The sequence below is a fragment of the Dipteris shenzhenensis genome, chromosome 3 (assembly GCF_047967505.1).
Source record: "Dipteris shenzhenensis isolate YYH24624 ecotype China chromosome 3, Dip_SZ_1.0, whole genome shotgun sequence".
NCBI classification, from domain to species: domain Eukaryota; kingdom Viridiplantae; phylum Streptophyta; class Polypodiopsida; order Gleicheniales; family Dipteridaceae; genus Dipteris; species Dipteris shenzhenensis.
Window position 1 is genome coordinate 36,664,032 of NC_141598.1, and position 22,409 is coordinate 36,686,440.

At 42.9% G+C, this 22,409-nt stretch overlaps 1 protein-coding gene across 1 annotated transcript in view; it reads left to right on the top strand.

The window, feature by feature from the left end:
- The window catches only part of LOC147903725 (RNA cytidine acetyltransferase 1-like), a 92,512-nt gene extending 79,895 nt beyond the window's left edge, over window positions 1-12,617 (top strand). The window contains exons 23-26 of the mRNA XM_087400824.1: window positions 689-817; window positions 5,233-5,358; window positions 11,896-11,961; window positions 12,103-12,617. Coding sequence (XP_087256950.1) covers window positions 689-817; window positions 5,233-5,358; window positions 11,896-11,961; window positions 12,103-12,354 — 573 coding nt within the window. The 3' untranslated portion in view covers window positions 12,355-12,617. The remainder of the gene's footprint in view (window positions 1-688; window positions 818-5,232; window positions 5,359-11,895; window positions 11,962-12,102) is intronic.
- Window positions 12,618-22,409: the final 9,792 nt, after the last annotated feature.

The following is a 22,409-nucleotide window of genomic DNA, read 5'->3' on the forward strand; positions in this document are numbered from 1 at the left end:
GTCTTCATGAGAGCTGTCCTCTGTTGGTCCCCTAGAGTGGATTGAGGACCCGACATATGTGGATGGATGACCAATTGGCTCCTTAGTAGTTATTCTCCATAGACTTTTCTAGATTTATATGATGACACATGCACCTTTCTGCTGTGGAGACATCGCGGTGTGTCTCGATACATATTCTCTCTTCTTTAAAAAAAAAGAAAGGTCTCCGATATCTTTCTTGGGTGTGAATGCCTGCCTTAGTGGCTCCAGCCTCATTGTATTCTGTTTTCCTGTTCTCATTGTATTCTGTTTTCCTAAGTCCTAAGTCTATGAGACATAGTGTCCTAAGTCCCATAGAACCTTCAGTCTTTTGAAGGCTATAATAATCTCTCTCTCATGCGCGCGGGCGCTCTGTTTGTGTACGTACATACGTAAGCGTGCAATGGTCCAAATTAAAGCACAGTGAATGAGTCGTTTCTTTCAAAAGCGGACCTAAGTTGCGTATGTTGTCGAATTTACTGCTGTCACTGAATGGGGAAATAACTACTTTTATTCGCATTGGGATTTTCTATGGAAACATGGTTTGTTTTAGTCTGTCTGATCAGTTGGTTGTGTGACTATATTGAAGGAGCATGGTTATCATGGATGTGCGCAATGTAATGTTAGACAACTTTGCATAATGTAATGTTACATAATTTTTTGGCTGCAGATCCTAGATCTTGTGCCAACTCTGTCACGATTATATTTTTTGCAAATGCTGGCCACTTCTCTATCTTATGGCCAAGCTGCCATTCTTTTGTGCTTGGGCCTACAGCATCAAAGCATTGATTACATTGAGGTCCGTTATTCCTTTTTCTTCTGTTGTAATGAAGCGTGCCAGTAAATCTAGATGGAGGGTATTGCTTGTATTCTACAGTATTAATCAGCAGATTTGTAGGCTTGTTGAGAGTACACTCTAAGATGCTATTATGGATTGCATACAATTTTGATTTTCTAATGTTGTGTGGTCGGTTCATTGGTTTTTGGATTGGCAATCAAGCTTCCCCTTGAAGAAAATATTGTACATCAGTTTACATGAGTAGCAAAGTGCTTCCCTACATGTTCATGTGCATATATAGCATAGACATCACACCATTGAGAATTGATTCCTAACGCTCCCCCTTGATGCTTGTGGACATTTAAGCGGCCCTAATTGAGAGCTGAAGTATAGAAACTTCTCTCTGTATAGAGCTTTAGTGAGATTGGCGGTACTCTAATCTTTTGATTTCACGAATATCAGACCAGGTGCTCAATCTTTTATGTCCTCTCTAACAAAATGAGGATGTGTCAATATCTTTAGTCCAAAGACAGGATTTTTTGACAAACAGATACAAGTCTGTTTTAAAAGAGGAAACTGTTCTTCTCAGGGTATCCTTAAATCTTTCAACCACTGTTTTAACTGGAGACACTGTAGACATCTAATGCATAGTGGGATTCCATGGACGTCAATCAATTGTGGGTTGTTTCTTACTCTTCCTTGTGGACAATTGTTATGTTTGGTGTGAACAATACTTGTTATGTCCCAGGCTAACTATGGTTATTGTGGACCTAAGTTGGCAGAAAAACTCTTAGGGATAATGGATATTGGTTAGGAAATTTAACCTCATGGACCAAAGGCTGGTTTAGTGGTTATTGTTTGAAAATTAGGATGAAATTTAGATTTAGGCTAAATGTGGCTAGAGGGGCTGGGGCTATATAGACAAGCCTACATTTTTGTTTGGGAATTGATCACCATTAGCGTGCCCAAAGAGCTAGTCTATGTCATGGGATCAATGCTTTGAATTTGGTAATTCGGGGTTCGTCCACAGGGGGGTGTTGGAGGTGGTGGCCTTCACCCCTCTCCAATGCACGAATGGAAATCGTGGGAGGCTGCACTACTGACACATGTACAAGGGGGTTGCATCCCATAAGCACTACTACCCTAAGGAGAACCTTGAATATAAAGAACCTTGTAGCCCTCCATAGTCATCCCCTCCCAAGGCTTTTTGGGAGACTCCAGAGCATTGTGGGCAGCTATGGGGTGGGACTTTGGGATCCTGCACCTGGCCCATTTTCCGAGGACACGTGGCATCCACTAAACGTCCCACAGAGATGACCACTGCTTGCTATGGACAGTTGTTTCAGTCCGAGGAGCCCCCTAGGTCCTTTCAGCCGAGAGAGTCTAGATCCACACCAAATCAAAGGTAAGCACAACAACCAAGGTCAGGTGGGACAAACCGCAAGGGGATCAACAACCAAAGCTGCCCCAAAGGGCCTCAAATTCCCTGCCTACCAAACAAAGAAAAAAGAAAACTCCATCCCTACATGACACAGATAGCTAATTGCCAGTGGCCCAAAAGTCGTACTAAAATTGCTTCGCAAATCACGACACCCATGTGTCAACGACAACCCATAGTCCATGAACAGTTTGGCTTTGATACCATTGTGGGATGCGCAATGGATGCCACATGTCCTCGAAAAATGGGCCGATGTGGGGTCCCCAAGTCCTGCCCCATAGCCGCCCACAATGCTTCAGAGTCTCACAAAAAGGCCCGGGAGGGGATGACTCTGGAAGTCTGCAAGGTTCTTTATAATCAAGGTCCTCCTTAGGGTAGTATTGCTTATGGGATGCAAACCCCCCTTTGTACACGTGTCAGCAACGTAGCCTCCCACAATTTCCATTAGACAATTAAACCATTTCATGCATTAGAGAGGAGTGAAGGTCACCACCCGCAACAATCTCTAGAGTCTCTGGAGACTCTGAGTGCATCTGTCCGCTCTCATTTCACAAACACGAGAGCTATGTCTCTGTTGAGCGGGGGCCGGTGGTCTCAGGAAATTGTGGTCATCTTGTGTCCCCGTTGGACCCAACTTGCCCTGAAGGAGTTAGAGGCGAACTAGCCTTGCAGATCTTCGTGGCATGAAGGTCTAGTTGAGCACTTTCATATAGCTCTACTGGCCACTGTGAGATTGAGTCCTCCCTAAGATGCTTTATGGAAGACAAATCCCATCTCAATGCGCTCTCTCTCTCTCTCTCTCTCTCTCTCTCTCTCTCTCTCTCTCTCTTCTCCCCCCCTGCCTGCTCATACGAGAGGAGACTTTGGGGCACTTGATGAGGCCGGAGGAATAGCGGATCTACCGATGCTTGACACGACGTAAGAGGTGGTGAGCTGTACTAGTACATGGATGGATGAGGTGATTTGATCTTTTCAAGGAGGTGATTCCACCTTTGCCTGGGGGCTTTTGTTTGAGGGAAAGTCACCTATCCCCATCACAGATCTTGATGCGACATCTCTCTAGGACGCCCGTCTCAAACACCACCTGATATGTATGTCCTCCCCAGACCCACCACATGTAGGTTTTTCACAAGCGAGCCGCATTACAGCGGCTCCACAACGAGAGAGCCTAGGACCATGAGGGGCTACACACTAACTTTGCACATGGACAGGAGGTCTTGGCCCGGACCTAGCACAGATGTTCAATCGCGCGGTGTGCCACGGTTTCCCTCTTGCTTGGAGCACCATTATCATTGCGCCGATACACAAAGTTGGAGACCCCATTGATACATGGAAACAGTGCACTCTCATGATTGGTCATACATTGGCCACAATATATGGGTCAATACTAAAGACATAGGTAGAGATGTAGGAGCCACACACGATGTAGAGACAGACCAGGGCACGTTCGATGGAGGTTTAGTTGATCATAGTTATATTTGGGAGGGATCAACCAATTAGGGGTGTCACACTCGACCACGTCACCCGCCCCCGAGGAACCCCCTTAATTACGATCAAGAGGGTTGACCTCGGTCAACCAGAGTATTTCTGTGTTATGTGCACATGTTTATTTGGTGGCGATGCCCACAGAGTCTAGAGTTTATTTCTTTTGCATGCAAGAGCTAACAATTAATAGGTGCCATGGTTATGTGCTTCAATTAATTGTTGTTGCAGGTACCAAGAGGGGTTGAAAACTCAAGCTTTATGGAGCCAAGTAGGTTACCAGGGGTGTCCATGTGACCAAGTGCTATGAAGGCTCTAGAGTTGCCATTTGAGGCATGTAATTAGGAATTAGTCTAGGATTATGACAAGTTTCCCACTGCAAGCACATCCCTCTATTGGAAAGAGAGAGAGAGAGAGAGAGAGAGAGAGAGAGGAAATCGTCAGTTTTGCTCTTGATCATTGCATGTGGAATTGGTTGCCAATTTTGCCTTTACTTTGCAGTGAGGCTCCACCCTTCTTATCCTTCTCAAACTTTAAATTGTGGAAGGCTCCAACAACATTCCAAGAGTCCACATTTGGGAGGCTATGTGTAAGCCACCTCTAGAAAGAGGGACATTGCTGTTGACAAGCAGGGGCATAAACATTCAAGGACTTGAACCTAGAGTCTCCCATCCATAGGCCGATCCAAACCACAGGCCCTTAGCTACTGAGCTACAAACCAACGCGCCCGCCCCCCCCCCCCCCCCTTCTTCCCCCCAAACCCTGCTTTGACCCTCTTGGCCTTAATGGCAGCCCACCCCCTCCATTCCATGAGGCTCTTAATGCCCCGAAATCTGGTGCCCGTTTAATGTAGGAAGGTGGCAAGATGCCCCAAACTATGTTATGCCTCTCCTTTGGTGAGTAGCCACCCTCTGGCATGCAAAACCCCATTTTTTGCAGGGCATCTGCCTACCGTGTCCACAATCTTTCAGCTATGAGCCTCCTCCAAATCTCCTGAACCTATTTGGCTCTTGGGGATGCTCTCCAAGCTGGTTCTGATATTTTGGATGATCTAGGTACCTCGTTGCCACTTATTCTGATATTTCTTTGAAGAGTGAATTTGATGGATTGTTTTCAATATTTAGGGACCGTAAATGATTGTAAGTGTTATAGATCTGATAAGAAAGCATTTCATTTGTGGTCCTTAATGTGTGGGCCACTCATATATTTGAGTGCTTTGTTACCAAAGTGCTAGGCTTCCTAATTTATTTGAAAGGAATGGTGCATATCTAACAGGCATGCTATCACATGTCCTGTGTTTAGAAGATGTGCTGCTTCATTTGTTCTGGCATTCGGAAGAGAAGTTGTGGTCCGACATGTGCATATGCTGGTTATAAGGTTGTGTTATCTAAGTGAACATGTTGAAGGTCAGGCAGTAATTAATATTAAGAAATTTCCCTTTATGTTCTTTGAATCCAAAAAAAGGATACATACTGAAGTTCATGCGCTAACCAATATTAAACCTTATTTTTTGCAGGCACAATTAAAGCTTCCCCGGAACCAAATCTTGGCACTGTTCAATAAATCCATTCGCAAAGTTCATGGTCAGCTTCACAGGGCTGCAGCAAAGCAAATAGAATCTGCTTTGCCCAGATTGAAAGAGGTAAATGCGAGGCTCGTTTCAAGATGGGACAGGGGGTGCTTACTCTTATTGTAACCAACAAGCTTGGGGAAATGGTTGTTTTGAGTAGCACTGTTGTAGAAGTACATTTGTAAAGACCTTCATGTATCTTTACTAAAAATTGATGTAGAAGTAGCACTGCCGTAGAATTTTAGTGTGCAGTTTGGTCATCCCTTTGGTATCAAGTTTGCGAAGGATATGGATCCCTCTAGAGGCAAACTAGCACATGTTAGATTGGGTGAGCCTTCAAGTATTTTGTTCACGTCAAGTGGAAGAGCATTTGAGAGTGCACTTATATTCTAGCAATGAGAAGGCCAGCTGTCTGTTGGGTATAGCTACGTGTGGCTAAGTATCTATGTCTACTGCATAGGGTCAGTTAGAGTGGTCTTGGCATTCCTATTGACTATATTAAAGCGCCCCACTAAAAGCTTTTGAATTACCCCACTCCTTGCTGCGCAATGAGCGCCAGTTTCTTGCTTAGTTATATCCTTGGAGAGTCCCTCTGAGTATCTCTTCTGCCTTGTGCCACCAAAAAATAAATCTAGCTGTGTGCGCTCTGTCTTCAGCTCCCAGCCTCCATTAACTTGCTGTATATTTTGTTTTCAGTATATTATGTGCCCTTAAACTGGCACTGAATTTAAGACTCACAGTACATTAGGACTTGAGAAATGTCTGGCAGACACAGAGAAGGCTAGATATACAGGGAGAGACCTTTCTTACTTGTCCATTGAGCTGGTCTGTTAAATCAAGGTAAATAAGTATGTCCTTGTCCATGGTAGCCACTTATTGTAAAAGACACAAGTCCAATGTTTCTGAAACTGATGACAGATCTGGTACTCCATTCTTCACGGACAGATATAAGGTATCACTTTTGAGGGAAAGGATGGGTTTACTGTGTGCATTAGTGAAATACTTATAATAGGAGAATAAAACGATCTGTACTGAAATAAAAGTGTCTTCACGAACATTCATCTAATTATGAAAGGATGCTTCAAAATTTTCTGGGTGAATGGTTTATTTGTAATTGGGGTCTCAATTGGATGCTGTCTTTGCTTAGGTATCCTTGTGGAAGCAAAGCAAGCAGGGATTAAAACCTTTGCTGTCAAGGGATTGGTGATGATTCAAATTCTCTAAAAATCCTGTTCGTCATTTGATTGAATGTAGTGGGAGCATTGGTTAACCCCAATGGCATGACAAGATACTCATAAAGCCCAAAAGTGGTTCTAAAACCGGTCTTGTGTACATCTTCTGGTGGTATGGGGATCTGATGATACACACTCTTCAAATCAATGCGGCCGAAAATGGAAGACCCCTCAAGTGTGTCCAGAATGTCATCAATTCGAGGAATGGGAAACCTATTCTTCACTTTGATCTTGTTAAGTGAACGGTAGTCGATGCACATCCACCAAGATCCATCCTTCTTGTGCACCAAAAGAACTGGTGTTTAGTAGGGGGAGAAACTGGGCCGAATCAGCCCCTTTTGCAACAATTCATTTACTTGATTCAATATTTCTTCCCATTGAGCTGCGCTGACCCTGTACGGTGGTATAATCAGTAGGCCACTTCCAGGCGTAATATCTATAGCAGGGTCTTTGGGTCTCGTGGGCAGGAGTTCCCTTGGTAAAGACTTTGAAAAACAATCCTGAAACCGAAACAACAAATCTGTCCGCTCTTTATCCAAATAAGAAAGAGGCGACTGAAGAAATTGCACACGAGTCTTTCCCTTGTGAGTCAGGGTAATTGTTTTATTGAAGATATTAACAAAACCCTGAAGACGGTAACACCATGGAATGCCCAAAAGCACGTCACAACCATTCAAAGGCATAATGTAAATTTCTTTGGTATCAACATAACTTTGGCTTTGAAGGCGGAGCTTCCCAATGATTGGAGTGATGAATGTACTCAGCCCTGTAGCAGCCATGTTTGCTTGCGCAAGTGAACCCTTCTTCTGGGCGAATACCAAGCTTACTTGCTAACTCAAGAGAAATAAAATTTGCCTTAGCTCCTAGGTAAGAAAAATAGAGCGGTCTGGTCATGAACTTTGCCCCAAGCTCTACAAAGCTCTGTGTCATCTTCCTCTTCCTTATCAGTAATCATATCAAGTACAAGGCTAGCAGATGGCTTTTGCTTCTTGCTCTTTTGATTAGCTTTGGGTTTCACCTTTTGCTCATCTTTATCATGCAAAGGTTGCTTTCTTTTCTTCTTATGCAGGCATTCATGCACCTGATGGCCCTCTTCCTTGCAGTAGAAACATCTATTTTACTCCCTAAGGACTTGTTTCTCTTCTTCCGTCAATCTGGTAGGCTGTGACCTAAGAACACGCCGCCTTCTTGCAACCAAAGTAGCTTTTGAAGGCTTACCAGATTTCTCCTTCCCTTTGAACTCTTCTTTCTTGTTGTCCTTAAAGCCACTGGTCTTGCCCTGTAGCAAAGCAGAAGCTGTATTGGCATTTTCTATCAACTGAGACATGCTAGATACCTTGGACTTCGTGCAAAAGTCTCGAATTTCCTTCGGCAATCTACATTAATGCTCAGTTAATGGAACATGCGGATAGGAACTAAAACTGGCAACATGGCTCCCAAAATTTTTTGTTATATTCTTCCAGATTGCGGCAACTGTTTGTCTACATTCGATTTATGCCAAGCAGTCATGATGTCAACTTCAAATATAGTGGTCAACCATGCAGCTGAGAAGACCTGCTTAAACTCCACCCAAGTGGTGGGTGCTCTCCCTTGCAAGAGAAGATTTGTCCACCATTGCATAGCATTTCCCTTCAAGAAAGTGGCGGCCTTTCTAATTTTTGATGATCCGTCAAATTCCCACCTGAGTAGGCTGCATCAAACTGCTGAATAAAAGGAAGAGCTTTCAATTTGTCTTGACTCCCATTAAAAGTGTAAAATTTTACAGTTGAAACCCTCCCTCTTTATAGTCCTTCTGCTTCCCCTTGGGTGTGAGATTATCATAGGCAGGTGCATGTAAATACGGAGGCTGCCACCAAGATGAGTGGCACCTTGCCCATTACTCACAACAAAATTGACCATACCTGATCATGTTGCATTCATTCCAGGCATTTCCGATAAATTTGCCATCATGCCAAGCTAGCAATCTACATCCCAGGCTGCATCCCAATGTTACCATACATCGTGTTAGGCATCATAGCAGGCATACCCCCTAACATCTGGCCCTGATAGCCTTGCATGCCAGGCTGAAATCCAAAAGGGAAATTTCCAGGCATCCCCATGACTTGCTCAGGCTGCCCAACTATTGCTTGAAACATTGAACCTCCTCCGAAATAACCTATTGGCATAGAACATGGAGGGAAAGTCTGCTGCCCCGAACTGAAAAATGAAAAGCTCTAGGGTTTTCCACCCATACCAGGTGAAGAAGGCATTGTGCCAGGCCGCTACGTCTTCTGCTGCTTCTTCTTAGGCTTCAAAGGGGCATTCAAAAACTCTGCAAAACGTGGATCTTGCATCGATTGTGCAAAAGTTTGAGCGGTTTACTGCAACCGTGCCCTGAACTTCTTCCTCTTCATGTTGAGAACCCTCAGTGGCATTTTCAGATTGAGCGGGCTGTTCGTCATCTTTGTCCCACCATGCAGTATAATCAAAAGACCCCGATTTCTCCTCGCCATTAGTGCTATGTGCCATGGCTGAAAAACCAGCAACTAGTATTTGCTGTGCAGACCCAAACAGAACCAGGGGCTCACCCTCTTGAAGAAGATGGCGATATCCCGGCAATGTTGAAACCGGCCTTTGGAATCTCCAAAGGGTAGTGAGCAGATAATAACCAGCAAGTAGTAATTTCCAGCCATTTAGAACTTTCCACAGCAAACCGAAACGACTTAGAAGACAACATCCAAGAGCTATATTGCCCTCGTCCTGCACCAGACACTAGATTGACTCTAAACTTTGCGCCCCTTTCGGTATTTCTTTATCTTTTATTCATAAGGCATCTAAATAGACGAAAAGCGCGTCAGCCCAAAAACAGCCAAGCGAATAATCCATTCACAGGCACTTTTGTCTTGCTATGCAATCTCAGAAAGGCATCCCAGTCTAGTGCAATATCCCATGGCAGCCCTTCTTTCGACTGACCTGGCCTCAAACTGATTAAAATTATAAAGGATACTTCAGTGCAATTAATTCCATGGGCCAAGGAAAAGGATCCCAGCCTTGGCTTAGAGAGGGGTAAAAATCCAATAACTTGCAAGGCAAGCAAAGGCAACTATTCTTGGCTGAAGTGGATTGGGGGCTAAGCCAGGGCTGGTTCAGGTACATCTCAGATCAGAATCTCGTTTTTCCTCCTCCCCAGCTGTCCACAAACCTTCCAAGAGCCAGTTTCATTGATCTGCCACCAACCAGGAGCCCTGCCAGATCCTAGCTGCAAAAGCGCCCTTCCCAGGAGCTGTTTCATCAAATATCCACCACATACCTTTTTAGAGCTGTCCGCAAATTCGCAATTCTCCAGAGGGCCTCCCAGTACATGTGTTTCCTGATTGCACACTTTTCCAGGGCTGTTTCAGCTTCCTGGCTAGGAGTTTCATTGTTTTGCATGCTCCTTTCCGGAAGCTTCTGCCTCAGAACCCTCAAATCCTTTTGCTTTGTTGCAACTAGCCTTTCTGTTTGCCAGGAACAGCCAAGGTTGGTTTTTTTCTTGGACTTTGTCTTGCCAAGGATATCAGAGCTGCCACAACAAACTCGGCTGATTTCTCTCCTGCAAGGCCTTCCTTGACGGGTATCAGAGCTGCCAAGCTAGAACCCTCAATCGTGTAAATTCCTAAAATTTAGAAATTATTGTCCCTATGACACTTTATTAGTATGAGACTAAGATGTAGGCCCTACGAGCACCCGTCCCATCAGGGCACCAGCAAATAGCCTCACGTCACCCACATTTACATCCCACAAAGAGGAGCTGAGGACGCCAGCCACACATCCCGGACATGTTCCATAGACACTAGAACTATTGATGGGACCCCACTCAAACCCACATAGAGCTTCAACTACTCATGATTGAAATAGGACACAACACCACATGATTGACATAGGACATGACATGGAGCTTCAACTTCTCATGATTGACATAGGACACAACACCACATGACAAGAGCTAGCTTCATCCTGTTCATGTTGATTCCACTCATCAGTAGTTCTAGGATACCCCTAGTTCGCCCATGGGGTGTATAATTTTGTTGATTTTTCTCTTCACAATTCAGCATTCAGCAGATTTCAATTTTTGGTTATGTGACTTGGATGCTAAGCTCTATTCGTCTAAGGGTCAATGAGGTTGCAATTTGGGTGTATTCTCCTCCACCCTCTTGCGGCTATATAATTGGGGCCTAAGGACCCAAATGTGTAGGAAATATATGGTGTATGGAAAAGGATGAAGACGCTTGTTGACAGGTGTAATTAGGGGCCAATACATAGTCACATATTGTGTGATTAAAATGTCTTGTATATAATGTAGTATGATGTTAAGAGTTATCTGCTCCCTTGGATCCATTTCTGGGGCTTGGTATTTTGAGTTCTCACAGGTGATTAGGCGGCAAAGGGATGGAGCCCCCTGTGTGTGACCTTGGCTTCATGGATTGTAGGACACATGGTATTTTTTGGGTCACTAGTCTTAACAATGGTAACAAAGTAGGTGAACCTGCAGGACTGGTGCATTGGGTGCTTACATGTCATGTGGCAACGTTGGATGGATGCTCTATGGTGTGGCAGACGCGATCTTTGGTATTGTGTGATCTTTGGTGGCTGTGGTGGGAGGTGACAGCCCATTGCAGTGCATGTATTCCTGAAAAAATGGCAGTGGTGGCTCCTTGCGGGATATGGGACCCATGGCGGGGCTTGTCAGCCGTCACGTTTGAGGCTTCTCATGCGGCTGACAGCTGATGTGATCTCTGTTACCTTGATAACGATCTTGAGGTGATTTGAGCTTGAGTTCTGCCCATGTGTACGCGACCTTGAATGTTGGAGCTTGGTCCTGTATTGGCATCCACTTCCTCATAATCGGTGCTCAAATATGTATGAAACATGTTTGGCTTATAGAAATTTTAGTAAGGTGCTTGTGGACGTGTACTAAGGGGCGGGTCGATGATCCCATATGCAATAGATGTGATTAGAAAGGCTTGTATATAATGTAATGTGGGATAAAGAGTTACTTTGTCCTGTGTATCCGTTTATGGAGCTTTTTATTCTCAGGGGTGGCTAGGTGGCAGGGGGATCAGGTCCCCTGCATGTGATCCGGTCTGTATCATGGATTGTCGGACACATGGCCCTCTAGGGGCACTGATCTTGACAGGTCTGTGAAATTTAGCATATAGATTGTATGGACAGGCAATCTTTGGATTTACAGATATGTGTGGAAGTTTTTTCTTCAATGTTATTTGCAAAAGGTCAACCACTTTTTGTGAATGTTTTAGTTTATTGGCACAGAAACTGTTGCACTATCGTCCATATCATCCATAAATGCTTACCCCATTGAGAAATGCCTGTATTTATCTGTGTTTCCTTTTGATGGCAGGTGACCATGAACCCTCATCTGGTTTCTGTGGAGGATGACTTAGACGAGGCTGCAAAACAAGTCAAGGTGATGATTTAAGGCATACTTGTCTTTTCTGGTTTATGCACACTAGAAGATTGTTTGTGTAGTCCAAGAAGATATTAATAAGAACAATCGGTGTGACGACTCTTCTGCATACTAGTTTTTGATAGTTTTTTCTTGTTACAGGCTGAGATGAAGCAGAAGTTAGAAGACATGCTTAATCCAGAGGACCTTCAACAGTATGCTCTGTCTGGCAGAGAGCATGAATTTGATGAAGCTCTGTCAAAAGTGGGAAAAATCCCGAAGAGTGGGCTTGTGAGTGTAAAAACCATAGGTGGAGAGGTAAACAAAAAGGAGATTAATAGAGAACAGAAAACCATGAAGAGGAAGAAAAAGCATGACCATGGTAAGTTCCAGCATAAAAAGTCTAGGGAATAACATTTTTTATATGCAATGTACGGTTTACTGTTTCCCATTTCGTATGAGGCTTCATGTAATTTCCTGTATACTTCAATCAGTTGCAATTTGCAAGCAGCCTCACATGTGCTCTTTATGTTGCTGATGCAAGCTGTGCACTGGCTTGTGCTAATGGGTAGATATTCATTCTCATGCATATGCATGCTAGACCTTTCACTTTTATAATATGTAAACCTACATGCATGAAATGAAGCCCATCAAAAATACATGTGTTGGCACACTCGAATGTGCACATACAACAATGTTCCATGTAACATGTGGGTATGTCACATGTTTTGACTAATCAAATCTTGATATCTCCCATCTATATCTATTCATGTGGCACTCAAAAGGGTAGTGCCACGTGGCACCCCCTCCTTGCATGCCTTGCCCAACACAATAAGTGCTCTATGCTGAGAAATAGTAAAGAAGGGCTAAAGTGGAGTTTCCCGCACAAATATTTTTTCAAAAAAAGCTCCTGGCTTGCAGCAGTCATTGTGGTTGAAAATCAAACTCCTCTCAGATTAGCTCACAATCTCACCTCGCCTCCTCCATCGCCATCCCCATCTCCAATCTTACCCTTTCTCTGCTTCCCTCGGCCTCCTTCATTTGCCCATCGCTCTATTTTAGACTCTCATTTTTGCCTCTTCATCCCTCAGCCCTTGCCTTACTCGCTGTCATTGCGTAGCCAGCTTCTCGTCTCAAGCTGCATTGTTGCTGCCCTTTCATTGGTTTTTGAAACATAAAATTCCTCCTTTTGTCAAGGCCTTTTTGTAGCCCTAGCCGTTGAGCTGTAGCCCTCAAATCATCTTTCCCAAAGTTGAATACGTTTCCCTTTTCCCCACACAATAGATGGAATATGGTTATGCGACATCAATTGGATAGGTAGCTGTCTGGATGGAAGTTCTTCATGTGGCAAGGGTGACAGAGAAAATGAGGAAGCTTTCTAGAAATCATAGTTGTCGGCAAGAGATATTCCATCACTAAGGCTACTTTGGTTGGTGTGCGTGGATGTGAAAAATAGATGCACTGTGAAAAATGGCATCATACAATTCAAACTCTAGTTTTTAGCAGTGTAGGTTGTAAGCTTTCGGACCAGTTTTGGTTGACGAAGCTTCCTAAGGCAAAGTTGCAAAAGTTCAAACATACCAACGTCAATGCTACCTTCTGTGGACAACGCAAAAATTGTAACAATTTTAGCAAGCAACCCGAATCATGATTTGAAAGAGCTCTCATTCTCTCGCACTACGCACTGAAGTGTTCAAATCCTTCCTTTCAGAAGCGTGTTGAGGCATAAATTTGCATCGATAAATTTGACCATAATATGAAAAGAGAGAATGACAAGGGGAAGACACAGAGGCTAAATAAGAATCGGTGATCATATGGCAAGAAAGTGGAGTAATTGTTGTTGAGAATGTACCAATTCATTAAGAGCATTGATGGTGGTTACGTGGAGAGAAAAATGTGGTGAGGCATTGAAGGAGGTGAATCGTAAGCTTCATGAGCTCCAAAGCCCCAATGTAAAGGGTATGAGTCATTTCAACATCCTAGCTCTATCGGTATTCCTCTACTTAGTTGGTTGTGCCGAAGTTGTAGGCCTTCAAAAGTAGAGCAGCTCACAAAGGTTGGGGGAACACCATTGTGCCAAAGATAACGCAGTCTCAATCTTTGCAGCATAGCTTCGACGGGATTACTCCACTTAGTTGGTTTTAGGCGAGGCTTAGCTCCTCCAGGGCGGACCAGTTTTTCAGATTTGTGGGAACACCACCCGCACCCATCTATCTAATGGGTCTCCTAGTCTAAAAAATTAATGATCTACTCATTCACGCATCGGATTTGGACGAGATTTGTTACAACAGATTTGTAACTTTGTGCTTCAATTGTCTCCGCATTGAGAATGGGTATTTGATCTACAAAATTGTGTGTTTCCAAGATTCGTTGAAAAAATTAGACCTCACAATCAGGTATTTTGTGTTTGTTGCTGTCTCTTTTGTGATTCCTATATAATCAATAAGCTAGCCTCCAACCTCCCATGGGCATTTTTGAAATTGATCGCCCTCTACTTTGCCATGTCAAAGTAGCTCTCTTTCTTGCTTTGCATGCTAGGTGCTCCGCCATTCCGCCTCTTCTTCACATCAGCCCTGCTTCCTTCAGATTGGATGTCAAATCCTTCCTATGGCTCCCCCTCCCACTTTGGAAGTACAGGATCGCTTCTCATGTTCTCTCCTTCATGTCCTGAGACACCATCACCCCCTTCCCCTTCTGGTAGTTCCCTCCGCCACCTATTTACCGTCCTCAGTAATCCCAAGTCCCCGTGTGAACTGGTCATTCCTCCTTCCATATAGCTTCTTCCGAAGATCCTTCTTTATTCCTTTCACACTCAATTCCCTTTTCTTGAGCTCATTCTTGAGCTTTGCCACCTCGCGCTACTCTAGGGGTCTATTCTGGAACAAAACGAGTGGATTGGAGGATGAACAGGGTAAGAGCTGGCGAATTGGAGGATGACAAGGACAAGAGGCGAAGTGAGAGAAAAAGATTGCGCAGGGCGGTGAATAAAAAACTGGAGCGGGGCATGTGGCAACTTATCCCTTGCTCAATTTATCCCTCCAACAAGTTGATTTTTTTCTCACATAGCCCCCCTCTTGTCCAAAGATAAAGCAATCAAAGGTGATTGGAGAACGGCATCATAGAGGTGGCCAAGAGCAATGGGGGTGTTGTCATTGGTCTTAGAAGACATGTCACCCTGCGGGTGTGTTTGAAAAGAAGATGACCATTGATGCAATAGATGTAGATCATGTCACCCAATTGGTGTGTTCGAAAAGAAGATAACCATGGATGCAATAGATGTAGATCGAGTAGATGCGGACTAGTCCCATTTCACGTCTGTTTCATTCTCGATGGGGAAGCGTATGTGGGTTTATGTATGGCACAATGAATATGAACAAAGAAATGGACATGTTTGTGGATTTTGGAGGACAATTTGCTTCTTTGGTCACAGTAAGAGAGGTTATACTCTATTGAACATAGCAATTCAACGAGTTATGAAACTCTAGGTGAGAGCATAGGTGATAGCTATTGTGAAGTTGGAAAGGACGTGTGGAGTTGAGTTCAAAGACTTGCAATTGAGTGATGAATGCATCAAGCTTTGGAAGGATGGGTAATTTCTTGAGCATTTTGCAGATTTGGGCCTCAATCTTTCCTGCATGAACAAGGACCATTGTTACCCTCGGAAAAAAGATGAGGGTCGATAATGATATGTTTTTGGTTGTTGGTGAAGATTTTTAATCATCATGTCCCCATCTTTCCTTGCCATTACAAGAAGAGTGTAATAGCAACGACAAAGATGAGGACTTCCGTGAAGAGCTCAATGAGGAAAGGCATGGCAACAAGGAAAGCAAGAGAGGAAGGAGCTCTCTTTCTCAAGACTAGTGGAGGAGAAGAAGAGCTTAAATTGTCACTTATTGTAAGATGCCAAAGATGATTCACACACACACACACACACACACGCACGTGCGCACGCGCGCAAGACGCACATGACGACATGTAGAAGTTTCAAATACAATAGTCTAAAGAAAAGGAAAGACCTTTGCAATGGGTGTGGATATAAAGAAGGGTGTGGCTTCTCGTACTGATAAGTCAGGTGATGCCATTAGGTGAGGTGTAGAAGAGAACTTCATATGGGGTGACGGTGTTAACACGCACGTGGATAGAGAATGGTGACGTGGATGTTGAATCTTGTGAATTCTTTGCAAGGAAATGTCCCAAAGTGATGCTTCTCATATTGACAAGTCGGGTGATCACATTAGGTGAGGTGTAGAAGAAAGGTTTGTCTTGGATGAGGGTGTTAACACACATGTGGATAGAGAATGGTGATGTGGATGTTGAATCCTATGAAGTTTCTTTGCAAGGAAATGTCCCAAACTTGAGAGCTTCTCATATTGACAAGTCGGGTATAACACACATGTGGATAGAGAATGGTGACATGGATGTTGAATCCTGTGAAGTTTCTTTGCAAGGAAACATCCCAAGTTTTAGAGCCCATGGCTAAAAAATGGCTCCTTCATGAAAACATCAAAAACCTCTCTAGCCCCACATGCTAAATTTAGATCTCCCTATTTGAGTAGCTCCATGCCACCTTCTTTGGATTTAAGTAAAGGAATGCATTCTATCACACTCATTTTAGACCACAAAGATATGGGTCACCTCATCGTGAAATCTAAAAAGGCCAATGATACTTTGTTGGCATTCTTGGCACAATGAAATGTTCACGATATTACAATGCACACATGTATTTAAAAAAATATTGGTTTTTTGGTAACATTAAGAGATTATTGACAGTAGATGGGACCAAGTGCAAGTTTATTTAGTTGAGAGGTTGGTTTGCTCATGTGGCCCACGAGAGCCTGACAAATGTTATCAAGAAACATGGTATGCCGTTAGAGATACGATTGTATGAAGTGACGGCAGCATATGCAAAGCTAGTGGCCATGGCCATGTAGGAATTGAAGTGACAATAGCATATGCATGATAGAGGCCATGTAGGAATTGATTTGACAAGCATGGTAGAGGCCATGGCCTTTTTTAAAACACTTCATTGCACACCTTGCATGGACTCCAATGCTTTGTTTCATTGCCCCCATGGCTCTTTTGGTCTTAATTGAGCATGAAAATACTCGTCCTTGTAGACATTCTAAACCCATAGAGTGAATGTGCCACTTTTGAAGGGAGGACCACCCATGGAGGAACCTCTTATGTTTCCTCTCATTAAGAAAACCTACCGGCAACAACATCCAATGCTAACAATAAAAATAACATCATCTTTTTGCAGCCTCACTAAACATATTTCAATCTACAAGAAAACTATTGGATTGTAGAAAAGTGACTGGACTATACTATGACACCCCTCAGATACCTTCCTTACAGAAAGATTTTGTTTTATACCCACACACAACCCTTAGGACTTGCAATTCGAATTTGACTCTTGCAAGGCTCCTTGTTTTCACACCTTGTAAGCTTTTCCTTTGGTCTAGATTTGTTTTTTGGTCCTATCACTATCTCCAAGATACAATAAGGACCCATCGATTGAGAGAAAAATAAAAAATTGTGTTATTTCATGGCAAGGAAAGACTGGAGGGTTAGTAAAAGGGAAGGATTAATAAAAAGATATGGGATCCTAGATGGGGGTAGAAGGAAGGTTGAAGAGAATTGGCCAAATAAATCAACATAAATTGTCCCTCCTTACATGCCTTGCCCAAATAACTTCCCCTCCATCCACGGTGCAGTACATCCACGTTCCAAGCCCCTTCTGTGTGTCTGTGTGTGTATGTGTGCATGGGCGCGTGTGCACGTGTGTGTGTGTGCGTGTGTGTGTGTGTGTGAGAGAGAGAGAGAGAGAGAGAGAGAGAGAGAGAGAGAGACCCGGGGGGGGGGGGGGGGGGTTGTGTGAATCTCTTGCCTCTCAATCAACATCACATGGACGTTCATCTAGTTGAATCATTGAGTAAATTGAGCATAGAGCCAAGCCAAGCACTGCCTATGGTGGAGGGGTTCTTGAAACTAAAGAAATTTTAGGATCCCACATTGAGACCCAATGCAGTGGGTCTCTAAGCTGTCATAGACAGGTCATTCTACTCGTTAATAGGAATTACACATCATATGTTTGGGCTGCTCTCACAAGTGGGGTAGGTACTTGACTTGAGTGTTAATGTTCATAGAAATTACACACACACACACACACACACACACAAGGCTAGATTAAGGCTTCCTTCCGTTGAATCTGAGCCTCTTTTGCTCCTATTTATCTCGTAAATGATCTAGTTGTCTCTGCCAGCGTTCCTTATCAGGTTTTGAAGTTTCTTATGGCTAGGGTTATCCATCTATACAACACACACACACACACACACACACACACACACCGTGTGTGTGTGTGTGTGTGTGTGTGTACGTACGTACGTATGTATGTATGCATGTATATGTTCTACCATATGTACATGGATGATGGCCATCCCAATGACACATACTTCTACATAACAAAAACTCATTGTTGTTGGAATGTTGCAATATGCAAATCTAACATTTTAAAACATCATTGTTGTTGTAGTGCTAAACCTACTAGCTTTTTATTTATTTAGAACATGCATTGTTGTTCAATATCAGTTTAGAAATGGTCATGACATATATCAATTTAATAGTATCTCTAGTAGTGATATTAATGATGATAAAAACGAATGGCAAAATTAGGGTGTGTAGACCTTAAAAAGATTAGTGCCACCACTCATCGTGATGACTATCCACTCTTTATCTTCACTATTAACGTGAAATCTCTTGCTCTGGCCTCTTTTCTTCTTCGTGTCTGGTGTTTTCCATGCTTTATTTGTTGTTTTGCACTCTTGGTTGCACCAATGATTGCAGGGCATGCTTGGAAAGAATTTGTGCAAGGCATTTGGCATTGAGATTGGTTTGTCTAATTCCCCCTCGTAAACATGATGGGCCTTCTTATAGTCCATCATCAGACGTGGGGGGTGTGCCATGTGTTTCTGTTTTGTCCCTTCGATCTTGACAGGGAGAGGAGCCTGTGGTCGGACTCCATAGTTTCCCCATCTATCTTCAAGTATTCCATTATGTGTATTTTAGTATGTATTTGTGTGTGTGTGTGTGTGTGTGAGAGAGAGAGAGAGAGAGAGAGAGAGAGAGAGAGTTAAATGCAAGCCAAAAAGGGATAAACACTAACATCAGTTATGGATTGAGAGTCTTTTGGAGTGCGTACAACATCTATGAGATTATTATAGGCTAGTTATGGTATATTATAAAAGATATGAGTGTGCATTTACATCTATTTAAGACTGAGAGTCTTTGGGTTTGGATTTTAAGTCTTTGATTAGTGCTTTTCCATCTTTGTAAACGGCCCATTTTTCTTCCTTGTGAGCATTCTTCACTTTAGTTAATTCTGTGGCTTTCATCTTAAGCTGAGTTGGAGTGAGCTTCTTCGAGATCCATATCTTGGTACCTCTCAGCGTTTTTCTTAAGAACCTTGCTTCTTGCCATCTTGTCATTGAGAACTAATTTGGCTTGTGTCCCCTGCTGTACAGTTGTGTTGTCCCATTCAATCTACCGGATTTCTTCTATAATATGATCAATATTTTTTGTCCTGCTCCCATCGTGCCAGCCCTTAGGTAATCCTCCTATGTGTAGACTTTGGATATTAACAGCCCTTTTTTCCTATTCTTGTAGTTCTCCATACGCGTCCCATGTCTTTGGTTACCGATAGTGGTGCAGGTCTGCTTCATTGTGTATTTGCAATGCTTTTTATATTGTTTCTTGCTTTCCCTTGTTTTCCATGTTGAAGATCTTCATCTCTAAAGAGACACAAGTCGGGCCTTAACCTCTCGATCCAAAACCATGAGTCTACTTCATTGTCTTTGGTAGTTTAGAGCAGTTAGTCAGGGGCGAAGGTAATGACGGCAGCATATGATTTTTGAGTCGGGGTGGCAAGAGTAGTGGTTCTTTGCTTCCTTTGTTCCATATTGGCTTAGACTATGCCCCCCTCCCCCCCCCCCCCCCCCGCCCCCCCCCCTACGCCTATTCTTCAACCCCTGAGTGGGTTGGGGGGTCAGCTTGAATTCAGGGCCTGGTAAACTGTGGACTCTAGTTGAAACGCGATGCGACCTAAATTTGCAAACTGAGTTGAAGGGCGTGGGTCAACGCAGCAAACTAGAGTAGTGGCGAACCAATGCCACATGTATTGTATCGAAAGCGCTTATGCCAGTTTCGAGCATGGATTTCATGGTAGCCAAAACTTGATTATATAATATGATGATGCCAACATGGTTATATTGATGGACATTATTATGTATCGTATACTCTGACTGTGTATGCCAACATGGTTATATTGATGGACTTTATTAAATACCATATACTTTGGCTGTGTATGGCATCTTGCCGGCCACAGTTTTCTAACCAACCAATGCCTTCAGTCCTGATATGAAGGTTGCAAGCCCGAGTTTCTAAACTATCTGATTTGGATAATTGCAAAATGTCCTCATTTGTGAGAAAATGTGAGGATTGTTAGATGAATCTATACCAGGTGCAAGCTTTTACGAGAATGGAGTGGAGTCCTAGTAGGGCTAAGTCTACACGCCGAGTTTGTAGGTGCTTCTTAAAAAGCTCTTTGTCAAGTGGTTTGGTAAAGATGTGTGTAACATTTTCTTTGCTATCACAATGCTATAGTGTGATGTCACCAAGTAACACTCTTTCTCTGATCAAGTGCTCTCAGACATCAATGTGCTGTGCCATGGAGTGGTATACTAGATTCTTGGCCATTGCTTGAGCCGATTGATTGTCATAATATATTGTTGTTGGCTTTGATTTATCAAAGTAATCTGTTTTTGACAATAGTCTTCTGCATTCTAGTGAGACTGTTTTGGATTTGCTATAAACTATGCTAGTGAACTTACTGCATAACAAATATTTGGCCATGTGATAGTCATATAAAGAGATTCGATGAGCTACCGATAGTACTTGTCCATTGACTGTAGGATTTTGTGAATCTTTAGTAAGTTTCAAACCCTGTACCATGGGAGTGGTTGCACTCTTGCAATCTACAATATGAAACTTCTTCAGGAGAGTATCAACATATTTTGACTTATGAAGGTGCTGTCTGAGTCTCTCTAGAACTCAATTCCAAGACAATAGTGCATAAGTCCAAGATCTTTCATGTTGAACTTTGCGGATAAGTCTTGTTTCAATTTCTTGATGAAGCTATCATTGCTTCCGATCATAATCAGATCATCTACATACAAAAGTGCAATAGTGATGTCTTTCCCTTGAACTTTGTAGTAGAGAGTATGATCTGCATCAGATTTCATGTATCCCAGATTAGCAGAATACTTGTCGATTTTGCTATACCAACTTTTGGGGGCTTGCTTTAAGTCATAGATACTTTTCTTGAGATGGCAAACCTGATTCTTTTTTTCGGATTCAACATAACTTGCTGGTTATTGCATGTAGACTTCCTCGTCTAGGTAACCATTGAGAAAAGCATTCATGTCAATTCTGCTATACCAACTTTTGGGGGCTTGCTTTAAGTCATAGGGACTTTTCTTGAGATGGCAAACCTGATTCTCTTTTTGAACATAATCTGCTGGTTATTGCATGTAGACTTCATCGTCTATGTAACCATTGAGAAAAGAATTCTTGACATCGAGCTAGTACACATTCCATCTATTGAGTGTCGCTAGTGATTTTAAGAACCATATGGAATCCATCTTTGCTACTGGAGCATAAGTCTCATCATAGTCTTGACCATATTGTTGTGCAAATCCTTTTGCAACTATTCGAGCTTTGTATCTTTCAATGCTTCCATCTGGATTGTACTTCACTTTGTAAACCCATTTGTTTGCTATGGCCTTCTTTCTTAGTGGAAGGTTGCATACTCCCAAGTATTTTTCTTGTACAAAGCTTCCATTTCTTCATTCATAGCAGTTTGCCATTCTGGCTTGTCAATTGCATCTTTGAAGTACACTGGCTCTTCTATAGCCATGATGGTAGTCATTAGAGCATAATTGGTGGTTTCAACCTAAATTGCTTTGCCTTTCTGAGCATATGTCAATCTGGCTAGTGGTTTGCTTTCCCTAATAGACCGTTTGAGTTACTGTTGCTCTTCTCGAGGTGCTTTGCAATTCTTGATCTTCTTCATCTCAACATTTTCTGTAGGTGACTGGGAAATCAGTGTGTCTATCTCCTTGTATTTGAGGTTTTTCATTTTGATTCCTCATCAAAGATAACATATTTGGAGATAATAACCTTGCAGTTAATGGGATCATACAATTTGTAGCTTTGCTTTCTTCACTGAACCAACCATAATACATTTACGTGACTTTGCATTCAATTTTTTACGATGATGATCATCATGTATGTGGGCATATGCTATGCAAACAAATATGCAGAGATGCCCAATGTGTGACTTGTGTCCAATGAGTGCTTCATATGATGTCATACCATGTGTTAACATCCATAGAGCAAATGCATGGTAATCAATG